The 15,096-nt window shown below is 48.3% G+C and overlaps 1 protein-coding gene across 1 annotated transcript in view; it reads right to left on the bottom strand.

Moving 5' to 3' along the window:
• Positions 1–328: 328 nt before the first annotated feature.
• The window catches only part of RRP15 (ribosomal RNA processing 15 homolog), a 239,079-nt gene continuing 224,311 nt past the window's right edge, over positions 329–15,096 (bottom strand). The window contains exon 5 of the mRNA XM_086927908.1: positions 329–1,065. Within this exon, the coding sequence (XP_086784034.1) occupies positions 904–1,065 (162 nt within the window). The 3' untranslated portion in view covers positions 329–903. The remainder of the gene's footprint in view (positions 1,066–15,096) is intronic.

Genomic DNA, 15,096 nt, shown 5'->3' with positions numbered 1-15,096 from the left:
GTCCTCTCCCTCCTTGGCCTAGGATCAAATGCGGGGTTGAGGGGGTCAAGACTGAGGGTCTCACCCTGCAGCTGTCACTCAAATGAAGCAATCACACAAACTAAGGGCTTAATTGGTTAGAAATACTGCCCTTCACCGCTGCTCCGCCTTCCTGGCTGATGAGCTGGCACGCACATCACACGAACTCTATGGCTCCTTTGACTTCAATCATATTTTACCGCAGCGTTACTTGCAGGGGTGTCAGGCTACATCAACATGAAATCATATTTATATGCAATTAGGATATTATAACACGTGAGCATTTAACTATGTAGAACATAGCTTGCCATTCATGCTAGTTTATTGTGAGCAGTTATAACAATTTTATTTTTAATGAGCAAATTAGCTGACGCACATTTCACCGACTGAGTACTTTGGGACAACGTACATATAGGCTTGCCACTTTTTAAAGCACCTGCAAGCAACTCCCTGTACATGTCAAACAGCTGGAACCCATTAAATAAGACCCATAAAGTCGCAGCGTTTCATCCATTTTCTGAGCTGCGCCGGCAGTTCATTAATATGGCTGTTCAAAGGTGCAGGCCAGTGTGCAGAAACTCTGGCGTACCGCGCGCGGCAACTCATGACTAACGCATAAACTTTTAATGACCTTGGGCCAGATCCACATTTTGTTGGGCAGGTGCCGCCGTTTGGACTGGACAATGTGTGTTGGAAAAATGCACAAAATTAAGCATTTCGGAAAATATTTTCGGATTGAAGCTCAGTAGAGCTTAGTTTAACAAAAACACACACTTTCATTATAAGAACAGGGTCCCCAGGGCGAGACCACGAACGTGTCACCCATTCACAGAATGGAGACCCTCCCAAGAGCCAAGGAAGTGGGGGGCTCTCCCTCCCGCGAGGCTATCGGTCGGAATCACTGTCGCCCTCGTCATGGGCATTGGTATGCTCCTGTTCGGCGTCGCCCTCGTCATCGCTCTTTTTGTCCCAGTCCTTCATGGACGCTCCCATCATGAAGTCATCACGCAGAATGTTCCACTCGGGCCCTTCTGATTTCACTGTGACCTGCAATGGAAGAGAGAGAGAGGGTTGGCATCAGACAGTGGCAGTGCAGCAGTTAACACTAGTGGGAAATGCAGTTGGCCAGTTACAAATGGGTACTTCAGTGTTGTAAGTAAACTTGTACAGATGACCAGAGGTAGCCAGGAGGTATATTCTCAAGTAGAGGGTTTATTGATAAGATGTTACAGGTTTCAAGAAGGTCCCACCAGGAGCCAGGCATTCCAACATTCCACGCAGACACCACATTCATCCTGGCTGAGTAGCTAAGGAGAGGATGCATTTGAGGTAATTAAGTTATAACATCCAGCATTCAGGTGTGCTATAGGGACTCGTGACAGTGCACTACGTGTGTCGGGTTGGGGTCCCAGTTTACCCAGCATAACGTGTAATGCTGGGTAAGCCAAATAACATTATTAGATGTTATGAGACACCGATAAAGAGGGTAACTAACGCACACACAATGCTGTGGAGACCATCTGGATATAGTGTACTGGAAATCAAAATACAGCAGAAGGCAGGGTCTTCCAGGAGAATTTCTCAGGAAAAAACAAGCTGCTACTTTTCCACTTCCTCGAAGATAATACAGCAGTTTGGAACCGCGAAATTCAGAAGAGGAAACACATTCTGCAAAGCATTAAACATCTTCACTTCCCACAAAGCATGCCATGGATACCGAAGAGGGGATACGCTATTAAGAATTAGTTCCTCCAATTAATTAAAGATATGGAGTAACATCTTTTTTTGTCACGGGATAAAGCTTTATTAAACCCTGCCTCTTTTAATAAAAACTTGTTTGGCAATCAAATACCCTTATGATATCACGTATTAACCCCCAGGTGCCGATTCATAATAACACTTTTGGCAGGTTTCGGGAACTCAAATGTGGATTTAATAAAGCCATTTTTAAAAACAAATATAACATTTAGCATGTTTAATGGCCGGTGAACCAAATTCCCCTCAAAGTGGCAGATTACCTCACCTCCAAAAGCTTCTCATGTAATATGCACAGGGCTAATTGCAAGGAAACAATAATTTACAAAATGTAAGCACAGAGGGTCGTATGAAATTTACTGGCAGAACTAAAAGAACGATAAGACCATCTCTATAAACTTTATAAAGGAATGCTTCCAGTCATGCGGAAACGAAAAAAGCAACCTTTACGAGTAAAACAAAGTACGACAGTGCCACCCAGTGGAACCATGATGAAACGAAACACTTACAATGCAGTTCAAAACTAGACTAACAAGCATTAGCAATGCGAATAGGTTTGGCTTTGATGTGCTGCATCCTGCACTCATACAGCACACCTCTGACACCGACACACTGCTCAGACCGCACTTTTACACCATGCTCATCACCACCCTGCATGCACACGGTGGGGTTTTGAGGCTAAATATGGATGGATGGTGCTGTTGTGACGCAAGGAGGAAACTTGTAGTGATGCGAGTGCTCCCATGGTATTCTCGAGAGGGTGATTGGTTTGTGCGTTTTTAAATTGGCTGTGTCAGATTTTTTTTTTTGGGGGGGGGGGGGTTCTATTTTGTGCATTAAAAATATTGAATAATATTTTCTTATATGTACTGAATTGACAATTTCAACTGAAACTAATTTCAGATGATGTGTAGAAATGTGTTTGTTAATGTGTTTCATGCAAAACGCCTCTTTAGACCAGATGGATGCCACCTCTACCTCCCACCCGGGTCCCTCGTGCATATCCACGGTTATGATTATATTGCTTTTGATTACATGTTCCCTGTTTTCTATGACTCGACACGTTTCTCAAGGTCTCTTCAGCTGCATCACTAACTAGTCTGTTCACTGGGAGAAAGTCTTACCAATGTTTCACATTTGTTTGAACATTTCCAGATGAGATTAGCATAGAGGGTACTGAATTCGTTTTTTTAATTTTTAGAAATGAAAAGGCACTTTTAAGTTTGCTGAAGGAAGTATACTTTCACTCACACCACAGTTATCTGCAGATTCTCTACTTTTCTACGCAAGAATTGCATACACGAAGCCCCTCGATTTTGGGGGCGAGCCAGAAGACTTTCCTATGCAGCCCGATTTTCTTAGGTTTTTGCTGCCCATTGAGACTATTTTTTAAAAATCTTTACATATTCTGTATAACTTTGCATTTGAGAGCCTTCATAGCATCGACTCTATATCGCTTATTTTGATTTTGTTAATAAACCTCGTAACTGTTATTGATCTAGAACTCAATTACTGAGTGGGCCCCATTAGTTAATTGAACAGTTTTCAACTACTAATTGATATTTGGGGCGTTGCCTTGAAGCGCAATTCATTGTGTAGAAGAACCATATGATGTAAAATTTCAGGGTGTTCAATTTTTGGGGTATGGGTTTGCTCCCACAGTTGTGCAGCTGACAAAGTTCACTTCCGTTGGCTTCCCTTTTTCTCACCCCAAGGCGTTCACCTATTTTTTGATGTGTACATGCTTAGGAGAAGGAGGATTTATTCTCCACTGCATCTCTCCTGCCCGGGGTACTCCACCCTTTATATGTAAACACTTGTGTGTTGTGGATAGTTATTTGAGTCCCTTGCTCACTTTGCCGCTGGATTCAAGCTAGCCTGGCTGATGAGGGCTGGTAGCCTGAAACCGGTCCCAGGATGCTTGTTTTCGGTCCAGGGAAGACATGGCTTGGCAGTTCGGGCTGGATTGTTCCCATTAGGCACAGGGTCAAGACTGATTTGCATGTAGCTGTGTCTGAACTGGGGTGGCAAAGTAAGCTAAAGAATGATGATTGATACAACCCAGATCTGTGATTGAGGGTGAGTGTTTGAAAAGTTTCAGCACTCCGTCCATCATCTCCTTGTGTTTGCTTTGGATCAAAGCACCTGGCGTAGGCGATTTTTGAGCAACCTCCAGGGCAGTTTATAGAAAGCGGAACCCATCCTCCTTCATGGCGTATAATATAATTGCAAACCTGTTGGATGGCAACGGCAATGAGTGAGATTTAGGTTTATAATAGCAGAACAAATAGCATGGGTAATATGCAGTCGTGTTGTGTGCTGCAAAATCCCAGAATTTGGGTTCCTTTGTAATGCCTCCGTACTCTGACATAAGGTTGCGGAATTGTGTGTATCAATATGTACGTCTTAGCATGGATATAAATAACTTCTTTGCCTTGATGACGGAGTGTCAATGGGCTGTCTGGAGGGGGGGTTGTTATGAAGACTTGTCATTTTTCACCCGCACATTCAGAACCTTGGGCATGACCCTAATGCTTTCTAAGAGAAGGACTTCAGCGTCCCAGGTAGGAGCAGTAACTGCTATGTTATATTTTCAAAACAATGCAAAACTTGAATTGCACTGACATGGGCACACCACTCACCATGCCTTCATAGAGGCGCACCTTTCAACCTCCTCCCACACAGACACAGCCCATCCTGAACTCGCACACAAACCCACCCTGCACGCACTCACACAAGTACCTCTCCCACCCTGCACTGATAATGGCACATACCTCACTCTGCCCTCTCAGATGCATAGTGCTCACCCAGCAGTCGGAAGCCACACTTCTCCTCCTGCACTTATACAGGCACACCAGTTTCCCTGCATTCACACAGGCACACCGTTCACCCTACACAGATATGAGAACAATGCTCACCTTGTTTCGACACGGACACACCACTCACACAAGCAGGTATTTGAAACTGCATTCACATGAGTATAACTCACACGCCTTCCGATCACAAAGTTGCACCATTATCACTCTGCACTTTTGGGGGCACATCGCTTACCCTGATCTCACACGGGGATAGATTCCTTACCTTAGAATTATCCCCATGCCTTAAGACTGGATTCAGAAAGTTTTTAGTCAGCAGTACACCTGCGTGTCGGTAGGCATCGTTGTGCGGCTCCGCGTGCGTCGTTAGCACCGGGATGACGTCGCCGGAGCTAGACGCGCCCATGCACGCCGACGCCATGGCACGGCAGTCTGGGCACGACTTGGGGGCTGACGTCAGTTCTGTACACTACTTTCCGTGCCAGGAATGCAGAGCCATGCAAGATAATGACCACTGGCGCCATGATACTAGAGCCCTGAAAGGGATGACCTTAACACTAGAAATCAGTTCGCCAAACTGGGAGGATGGGTGGGGCGATAAGGAATCTATCACTACTAATGTTTCTTACAGATAAATGGTTACCGAAAGTAAGTAACTTGTGCATCTGAAAGAAAAACGTAGTGATAGATTCCTTACCTTAGAATAGAACCCCAGCAATACCAACCCCGGTGGTGGGTCTGCAGACCAAGATCACACCAGAAAGTCCTGGAGAACGGAACGGCCAAAGAAGCATCTCTCCGTACATCTCTCCGTACTTGGTTGTCTAGGCAGTAGTGCTTGGTAAACGTGTGCAGCGAGGCCCATGTAGCTGCCTGACAAATGTCCTGCAAGGGAACGCCGCGTCCCAGAGCAGTAGTGGCTGCCGTCGCCCTGGTAGAATGGGTGAGCAACCCCACCAGAGGCTCCTTTTTAGCCAAGAAATAACCAGCATTTATGCATAGAACAACCCACCGAGAGATGGTCAGTTTGTGCACAGCTCGACCTTTCTTGGCGCCCACGTAGCCAACAAAGTGCTGGTCATCCACCCAGAACTGTTGTGTGTGACTCAGATAGAAAGAGAGCGCATGTTTTGGGTCAAGATGGTGGAGCCTCTCTTCCTCTTTAGAGGGATGCGGAGGCGGAAGGAAGGTGGGCAAAGTGATGGTCTGCCCAATGTGAAAGGCGGTGACAACCTTTGGCAGAAAGGAAGGACAAGTCCTCAAAACAACTTTGTCCGGATGGACAGAGAGAAAAGGAGGTTTAGAAGAAAGAGCCTGGAGCTCGCTCACTCTTCTGGCAGAGGTGATGGCCACCAGGAAAGCAGTCTTTAGAGTCAGAAGATGAAGAGGGCAATTATGAAGTGGCTCAAAGGGAGCGCACATCAGAAAGGTAAGAACTAGATTCAAGTCCCACTGAGGCATCACGAAAGGAACAGGAGGAAACGTGCATGATGCCTTTCAAGAATCTATTTACAACAGGGAACTTGAAAAGGGAAGTCTGATCTGGAAGCCTTAGAAAGGCAGAAATTGCAGAGAGATAGCCCTTGATAGTGCCCAGAGCAGAGCCCTGCTGGGCCAAAGAGAGAAGAAAAAGAAGAACCTATGAAAGAGGGACAGATAGAGGATCCTCAGCCTTTGCTGTGCACCATGCCTCAAACGTATTCCACCTGCAAGCGTATACCGTTTTTGTGGAGGGACGCCTGGCTGCCAGAATAACATTACAGACTTCAGGAGGCAGGTTGAAAGACGTCAACTGCCGCCGCTCAATCTCCACGCAAGGAGGTGGAGACTTCACAGGTTCGGGTGGAGGACCGTCCCCTGCTGCTGCGACAGAAGATCCTCTCGAAGAGGCAGACGGATCGGGGGATCGATGCTCATACTGAGTAGCTCGGGATACCATACTCGTCAAGCCAGTCCGGAGCACACAAGAATGACTTGGGATCAGTCGCGCCTGACCTTCTTCAGCACTCTGGGCTGAAGTGATATAGGCGTAAATGGGTACAACAGACCGCAACTCCACTAGTGACGAAAAGCGTCGCCGAGCGAGTGCCGCCTTGGAAATTCCAATGAGCAGAACTGATGACATTGCACGTTCTCTTTGGTGGCGAAGAGATCTAACCAAGGTTCTCCCCACTGCTGAAAGAGAAGTTGCGCCACTTCAGAGTTCAGATGCCATTCGTGATCCATCATGCACAGACGGCTGAGTTCGTCCACCCTGGCGTTCAGAGAACCTGCCAGGTGTTGAACCACCAGGGACAGAGGCTGAAAGATCGGAATCATAGCCTGAATGTCCCGGACTCGCTGTTCGGGAGGATAAACCTGAAACCGCGCAGAGTCCAGAACAGCTCTGATGAAAAGGAGCTTCTGCGAGGGAAATCGGTGCGACTACGGCACATTGATGGAGAACCCCAGCGAATGCAGGAGGTCGGCCTTCAACAGCCAGTCATCCAGATAGGGGGAAGACCGAACCCCTGATCTGCGCAGATGAGCTGCGACCACCGCCCTCACTTTCGTGAACACACAAGGGGCACTGGTAAGGCCAAAGGGGAGCAGGGTGAATTGAAAATGCGCGCGGCCTACCGTGAATCGCAGGTAGCGTCTGTGGGCAGACCGGACAGGAATATGGAAATAGGCGTCCTGCAAGTCCAACGCCACCATCCAGTCCTGCGGGTCTAGGACAGACAAGACCTGAGCAAGCGTGAGCATCTTGAACTTCTGGAGGTGGACTGACTTGCCCGCAGCCCCCTGAACTGCCTAAACTGTTCTCATGTCCGCGGCCATGCTGAAATTGTTGCTGCTGTAGCCTGTGGCCCTGCGAACGCTGCGGGGCGCCCCTTCCAGGGCCACAAAAGGGGCGAAAAGCAGAAGGCGGAGAAGGCCGAGTGGCCAACAGGCCTAAGGACTTGGCCGTAGCCCGTGAGTCCTTGAAGCGATCCAACACACCACTGCCTTGTTGCCAAAAAGGCGAATGCCATCAAAGGGCATGTCCATCAAGGTGTTTTGGACATCCCCATAGAAGCCAGTTGTCCTCAACCAGGCGTGGGGCCAAAGCGCGACAGTCGTGGAAATCGACCTGCCCAGTGAGTCGGCGATGTTCAGCTCACAACGTATGGTGAACTTCGTTGCATCTCTCCCAACCGCAATCGCCTGGGAAAGAACTGCCTGGGACTCCTCCGGGCAGTTGGGCAGCACCTGCACAACCATGTCCCACAGAGAGTGGGTATGACGGCCCATGAGGCATGCAGTGTTCACCGACCGTAGCCCTAAGCTGGCAGATGAAAACAGCTTCTGGCCAAGCTGATCCAGCTTCTTGGATTCCCTAACAGGAGGTGCGGTAGGGAATGCGCTTTGGGAAGCGGAGGCTTGGACAACCAAGCTATCAGGGGTGGGGTGTTGGGTAAGTAAGAAGGGGTCGCCCGGAGATGGTGTGGGGCCACATTCCTATCCACAGAAGCCCCTGTGTTGGGCCTTAGCCAGGTGCCCAAAAGAAGGTCTGTCAGTGCTTCATTAAAAGGCAGCAAAGGCTCCGAAGAAGTAGCCGCCGGTTGGAGCACTTCTGTCAGGAGGTTAGTCCTGACGACCACCGTAGGGAGTTCCGAGGTGGAGAGCCTCGGCTGCCCTACACAACACCACTACGTAGCTAGCTCCCTCCTCCGTAGCCACAGAAGGAGGAGACAGCATGCCAGGGTCTCAGACACCTTCCTAGTCCCCTCCTTCCTCCGAAGTCTGTGGAATAGGCTAAAAATAAGGAGGATGGACATAGGGCACATAAGGCCCCATCTGCGTCAGTATCTGCGTCGGCCGACGCGATCCGGCACCGTGTCCGGGTCAGGGCGGAAGCTGGGGACGACGTCGTCCCGAGGAGCGGGCGATGTCGGAACCGGTGCCGGGGAGATCGACATCGGTGGAGATGTCACAAGGTCAACCGGCATCGATCGGGTCCGATCACGGATCCCAGGAAGGTCTGCGGCGTCTGTGCAGGAGCCAGCGGCAGCACCGGGGCCGCCGGAGATGGTAAAGCAGGACCCCCCCCCCCCCCCCCCCCCCCCCGTCGGGCCCCGCAGGCACACAGGCAGGGCCAGACAGCCCAAAGAGTCGGGCCAAGGCAGCAAGAAACTATTGCACCTGAGCAGGCGTCGCACCCGGAAAGGGGGGTGGGTAGACAGGAGGAGACATTGCAGGCTCCAGCAGAGCCGCGGAGTGGCACCGCCCGCACCCTCAGCCGCGTCACGTGATGGGAGAGGGGAAGTCGAAGAGCGACAATGCTTCTTGGAATCCTTCGACTTACCTGACCCCGAGTGAGAAGACTTTGATCCAGAAGAATGGTGATGGCTGCTCTGCGACCGGTCCCTTGCCCTCCCATGGGACCGGAACCTCCAGCAGCGCAGAGCAGACTGCCGGACATCAAGCAACTTTCGGGACCGCTCCCGCAAGTCTTTGGCGCCATTGTACGGCAGTCGGGGCACGACTTGGGGTCGTGGTCACGCCCCAGGCAGTACAGACACACGCGTTGGTGGTCCGTCACCGATATGCAATGACAGTCCCCACAGTTCTTGAAACAGGGCATACCTACGACACCAGGAGTCGATTGACTCGAAAAAAAAAGAGGTAAATGGCCTCGAAAAAGTTAGTCAAAAAGTGACTGGGGGTACTTGCTCTTCCCGGAGCTGCGCTTACTGGCGCGTAAAAAGAAAGAACTGACGCCAGTGCATGTGGGCGCATCCAAGTAGCTCCGGCGACGTCATCCAGGCGCCAACGAAGCCCGCGCAGCTGCACGATGACGCCTACCAACGCACAGAGGTACTGCTGACGAAAAACTTTCCGGATCCAGTCTAACGCCTGGGAGTAATTCTAAGTTAAGCAATCTATCCCCACGTGCTTCTTTCAGATCCCGTCTTCACACAGGCACACCTCTGTCCCCTATTTATAGTGGAGGATGTGGTGCAGAGCTGCCGAGTGGGGGATCTGGGTTCGAATATCAGCGTCGGTGCAATAGCCTGTGATTCTGGGCAATTTACGCAATCTCCCCGTGCCCATGGATAGCGCCTGGAAAACCTCACAGGTGAAAAGCGGCGCTATATAAAACTTCAACTATAAACTATAGAAAATTGTGGGTTTTTTTAGGTGAATAAACACACAACGGGTAACTGCGTAATACAGTCCAATATCGCTATTCAAGTGTTCATACATCACGAGGCCCGAAGGCCGAGTGGTCTGTGTATGTTACCAGAACCTTTAGATGGCAATATAAGACTTTAATGCACACGTTATCTGTTATGCATTTTCATGTTACATGTTTAGTTTGGGAATAGTTAGACTGAAATGGCTGCTTTCTTCAAAGAGCAACTAACAATGGCCCCTGATTAGAATCAGAATAATTAATGGGGTGTGGAGCCAGATTGTGGATTTATGCAATTCAATGGCTTCAGCCTTCACCGAGTTTGTCAAATAATTTCTAATTTCATAAAAGAAAAATTGTTTCTGGCTCAAATGAATGCAAGAACCCAGCATAGAATGTGCAATACAATTTCCTTTTTTTGCAGCATAATGTAGATAAACTTGCTGAATAATTTAGCCCTCCATGCTGCACGCTCTTGTAATCTGTGCAGAGTGATTTGGGTGGTCATGAAATCTATAGTTCACAGGGAACTCTGAAATATTTTCCATATTTCAGGGTTCACTTTGAAATATTACTTTTTATACCACTGCATTTTGTGCAATAAAAGCACCAATGCATTAATTCTGTATAAGTAAAAACTATCAAGTTAAACATATTCAAACCCTTGACTTGATGGGTCACAGCATGGAAAATGCTCTACACGGTGGGTGAGTGGTACTTGTGTGACCCCGGTGAGGCGCTGCTTCCATCTAGGGGATTGGACCAGTTGCCCCACTGCTGACAAGATTGTTGGTTGATATTTTGGAATTAAAGTGAGAAAGAAATAAGAAAATCCTCCCCAACTATCAAACACTGGTAAATAAGAAAAAAACAGCTGGACTTTCGCAAGAAGCTTAGGACCAGGCTTTTCGACTAAGCTCTTTTAGAGCTGACCTCACACACTTGCTACAGAGCGCCTGAGTACCTGTACGTACTAATAGTGAGCTATAAAACATCGTTAACATAGCATACATACATCATACAAAAGATACGTACGTCAAAGGCCAGAGAAGACACCGCCCACCCACCGATTTGATTCTTCTGCATTTATTATCTAAAAGCTATACTTTACTTTTGCGGCCTTAAGGACAAACACTCCTTTGTCCATATTCTGCAAACTGCAATTTAAAATCTTTCATTCACGCGGGGCCCCATAATCAGTTTACAGAGGAAGGAATGTGATCTGAAAGAATTTAAACGGAAACAAAGCAGTCAAAACCACCGGGGCAAGCATATAACTTTATAAAGTTAATAACAGTGAACACCGTCAAAGTGCATTATCACGACAATGAGGGATGTCCTGGAATCTCCACTGTTGTCCACAATCAACTGCTGGCTCTGGCTCACACACTTGCGCCTCAGTAACACCCGCACCAATAAACAGTGACTCCTTTAATAATCTCAAGAAAAAAGTTTCATGCTTTAAAACCAAGGATTGTTGTAAAATTCGTTCCCCACTTCAACATGGCGGTCCATATCGCTGAAAGCTTTTGTGCTGCCGATAAAAATCTAGATAGCAGCGCAGTCCAGAATTTACAAGAAGTTAATCATGCATTTTAGCAATGAAATACATATGTTAAGACAATGTTATTCTGTGTTTAACAGCTCAAATTACAACACGGCGCAATGTCTCGAGAGGAACCAGCTGGAAGGAGGCCACGGTTACGAGCACCCAGGCCGGTTACCGACTGTGCCTTGCGGTGTTGGAAATATCTAGGGTGTCTACATACCAGATAACTTATTCTACAAAAAGGAATCACTATCCTGCAAAGGCTATGGGGGTTACAAATATGTACACTGCAAAAAAGTGTAGATATTTTGTTTGGCTCTGAAAACATGGCAATTATGTGCAATATATCTATTGGGAAGACTACCCCCTACAAGGAGGTGGCTGGCGCACTGGGGTACAAAGGCCACGGATATTACACAATCCCTTTCTATGGATGAAGAGGTGATACCACAGCACTGGTGCACTGGTACGCTGGTGGGGCTTAAAGGGAGGACGCCCAAAACACAGGAGCAGTGGTATTTTTCAGTAAACTGAGAGGGCAGGATAAATCCTGCTTCCTGTATTAACAGCGATCGTGGAACTCCATTCTGCCAGACAACAGAGTGACTAGATTATGACAAGCAAAATTGGGATATTCCACAATCAAGGGACAGAATGACGAATACGTTACATTTCTTCATTAATGCCTTATCTGGTAGAGACTATCTAGCCGCAGATTCCCTTCCCTAGAATTATCCTCAGGCATCATACTGGATCCAGAAATCTTTCTTGAGCAGTACTTCTGCATGCCGGTATGTGGCGTTGTTTGGCTTCATGTGGTGACGTTTGCAATGCCTATATTGGGGGCACGCTGATGTCAGTTACTTTTTGCGACTTTCCACACCAGAATCGCAGAGCCACTTAGTACACTGACCAGTGTTGTGGAAAACTAGGGCCCTGAATCGGGAAAGTCCTGTCCCTAGAAATCAGTTTGCAAAGCGATGGAGGATGGGTGGGTCAGCAAGGAATCTGCAGCTAGATAGAGTCTCACCAGCTAAGGCGTTAAGAAACCTGTTTATCTGCTAGGTACTTCTAGCAGTAGATTGCTTACCTTAGAATAAATACCCAAGCATTACCTCTTCTGAGGTGGGCCTGCAGACCAATTTCACACGAGGAAGTCCTGCAGGACCGAATAGGTAAAGTGCCTTTCCCTATAGACCTGACTGTCCAGACAGTAGTGTTGGTTAAACGTGTGAAGGAAAGACCACGTTGCTACCCGGCAGAAGTCCAGAACTGGAACTGTGCGAGCCTACGCAGTGATTGCAGCTTTAGATCTGGTGGAGGGAGCACACGTGCTCAAGTGGGTTGTTTTTTAGCCATTACGCTGCAGATTTTGATACAGAGTATTATCCATCGTGAGATGGTACTCTTCTGCCCCACCTGTCTTTGCTCCGACATATCCCACATAGAGTTGGGAGTCCACCCAAAACTCTTTTGTGTGTGGTCAAAGTGGAACAAAAATGCTCTTTTTGGGTCCAGATAGTGAAGTCGCTACTCTTCCTTGGAGAGATGAGATGGAGCATAAAAAGTAGGCAGAGTGGGGGTTTGGCATATGTGAAACGGAATGACCCCCTTCGAAGAAAGGAAGCTCTTGTACGAAGCACCAGTTTGTTTGGGTAGATGTTAGGACAAGGAGACTTGGATGACAAGGCATGAAGCGCACTTACCCTTCGGGTAGATGTCGGCAAGAAAAAGGCTGTCTTGATGGGAAGTAGCCAGAGTGGATAATTGTGCAGAGGCTCAAAGGGAGCGCACATAAGGAATGTGAGGACAAGATTGAGGTCCCACTGGGGCATAACAAAAGGAGTGGGAGAAAACAAAGGCTTTTGAAAGGTTTGCAACATAAGTACAATAGAGGATTGGAAAAGGGAAGGTTGATCAAAAGTGTAGGGGTCCGCTGCACTCACTAGGTCATGAAGGTAGCCAAAAGTGTAAGATCCAAATGGCCAAGGTGGGGGTGCTCAGGAGGTTCACCTTCCGTCCAGGAGGTGCTGTGCTTAGATATTCGAGAAACCTTACATGCGTAAGGTGGGACTCTTGAGCACACCAAAATTAGACTTGAAAAAAGTGTTAATAAGTCTTTACGACATAAGGTAATGAAGGCTTATGGAAGGTTGGTCAGGCAACTGAAGAAAAGCAGAGTTTGCAGAAAGATATCCCTTCAAAGTTCCCAGAACACAGCCCTACTGCGCAAGGAAAAGAACAAACAGGAAAGAGCGAGAGAGAGAGCGAGTGAGAGAGAGAGCGCGAGAGAAAGAGCGTGAGAGTGAGAGAGAGAGAGAGCGAGAGAGATTGAGACACAAAAAGGGGGATCAATGATTCTTTCTGTACATCATGCCCCACATTTTGCCCAATGGCTGGTGGAAGCCATCTTGGTAGAGGGACACCTGGCGGCTAAGAAAAAGTAAAACTTTGGGTGGAAGGTCGAAAGCTGTCAACTGTCGCAGCTCAATCTCTATGCAAGAAGACGGAGCGTTGACATTTTCGGGTGGAGACCCCTCTCCTGCTGATTGGATAGAAGATGCTCCTGAAGGGTTAGCCTGATCTAAAGATCAATATCCATGCTCAACAGCTTGGAATACTAGACTCTCCATGCCCCATCCGGACTCAAAAGGATGACTCAAGGCCATTTAATTCCTGATCTTCCTGAGAACTCTGGGCAAGAGTGGTATGGGTGGAAAGGCACACAGGAGGCCAGAGCTCCACTCGAGATGGAAAGCCTCTCCAAGGGAGAGCCACCTTGTAACTCTAGCGTGCAAAACTGCTGACATTGTGAGTTCTCGTCAGTGGCAAACAGACCTAACCAAGGTTCTCCCCAATGCTGAAAGACTTGACACTTTATGCAGCAGGCAATGCCATTTGTGGTCTGCTAGGCATCTTCTGCTAAGTTTGTCCGCTCTATCATTCAGAGAACCTGCCAGATGTTAAACCACCAGGGATATGCCCTGCTGTTCCAGAGATGAAGTACCTCTAGACAAAGGGTCCACAATCCCATCCTGCCCTGCTTGTTGCAGTATCACTTGGCGGTGCTGTTGTCTATGAACACTTGCACTCGCCTCCCCTGGATGGAGTATAGTAAACCTGGGGGCAGGCAGGGCGGGAACATGGAAGTATGCGTCCTGCAAGTCCAACGCCACTATCCAGTCTACTGGGTCCAAGGCAGACAGGACCTGAGCAAGAGTGAGCTTCTTGAATTTTTCCTACTTGAGGAAGAAATTGAGAGAGCATAGGTCAAGGATAGGACGAAGGCCTTTGTCATTCTTAGACAGCAGAAAGTAGCAGGAATAGCGACCACAACCTACTTCTGGTTTCGGCACTCTCTCTATGGCTCATTTGGACTAAAAAGCGGTCACTTCCTGGTGGAGAAGTGAAAGGTCGTCTTCCGTCAGCCGGTCATAAGCAGATGGCACGGAGGGAGGGGTAGTCTTGAAATGGAGGGAAAAGCCCCATACAATCTGCAAAACTCACCTGTTCAATGTTATGGACTGCCAGCGGGGGAGGTAATGGGAATCCTGCTTCCCACTGGGTGCCCATTATAGTAATCAGGCAGGGTGGGAAGGTTTGGATCACAGGAACATTCGTAACCGTGTCTGCAGCCACGCAGAGGCTGGAAAGTCTGCGCACAGCTGTGGCTACACCCCTTCCGTGGCCACAAAAGGAGAGATAGGTGGATTGAGGGTGACAAGGGGACACGAAAGGCCCAAGAACCTGGCCGTAGCCCTGCGGTTCTTATAACGCTCCAGTGCCGAATTAATCTGGTC

Source organism: Lissotriton vulgaris, chromosome 6 (assembly GCF_964263255.1).
Source record: "Lissotriton vulgaris chromosome 6, aLisVul1.2, whole genome shotgun sequence".
Lineage (NCBI taxonomy): Eukaryota > Metazoa > Chordata > Amphibia > Caudata > Salamandridae > Lissotriton > Lissotriton vulgaris.
This window is presented reverse-complemented; position numbering and strand designations above follow the sequence as displayed.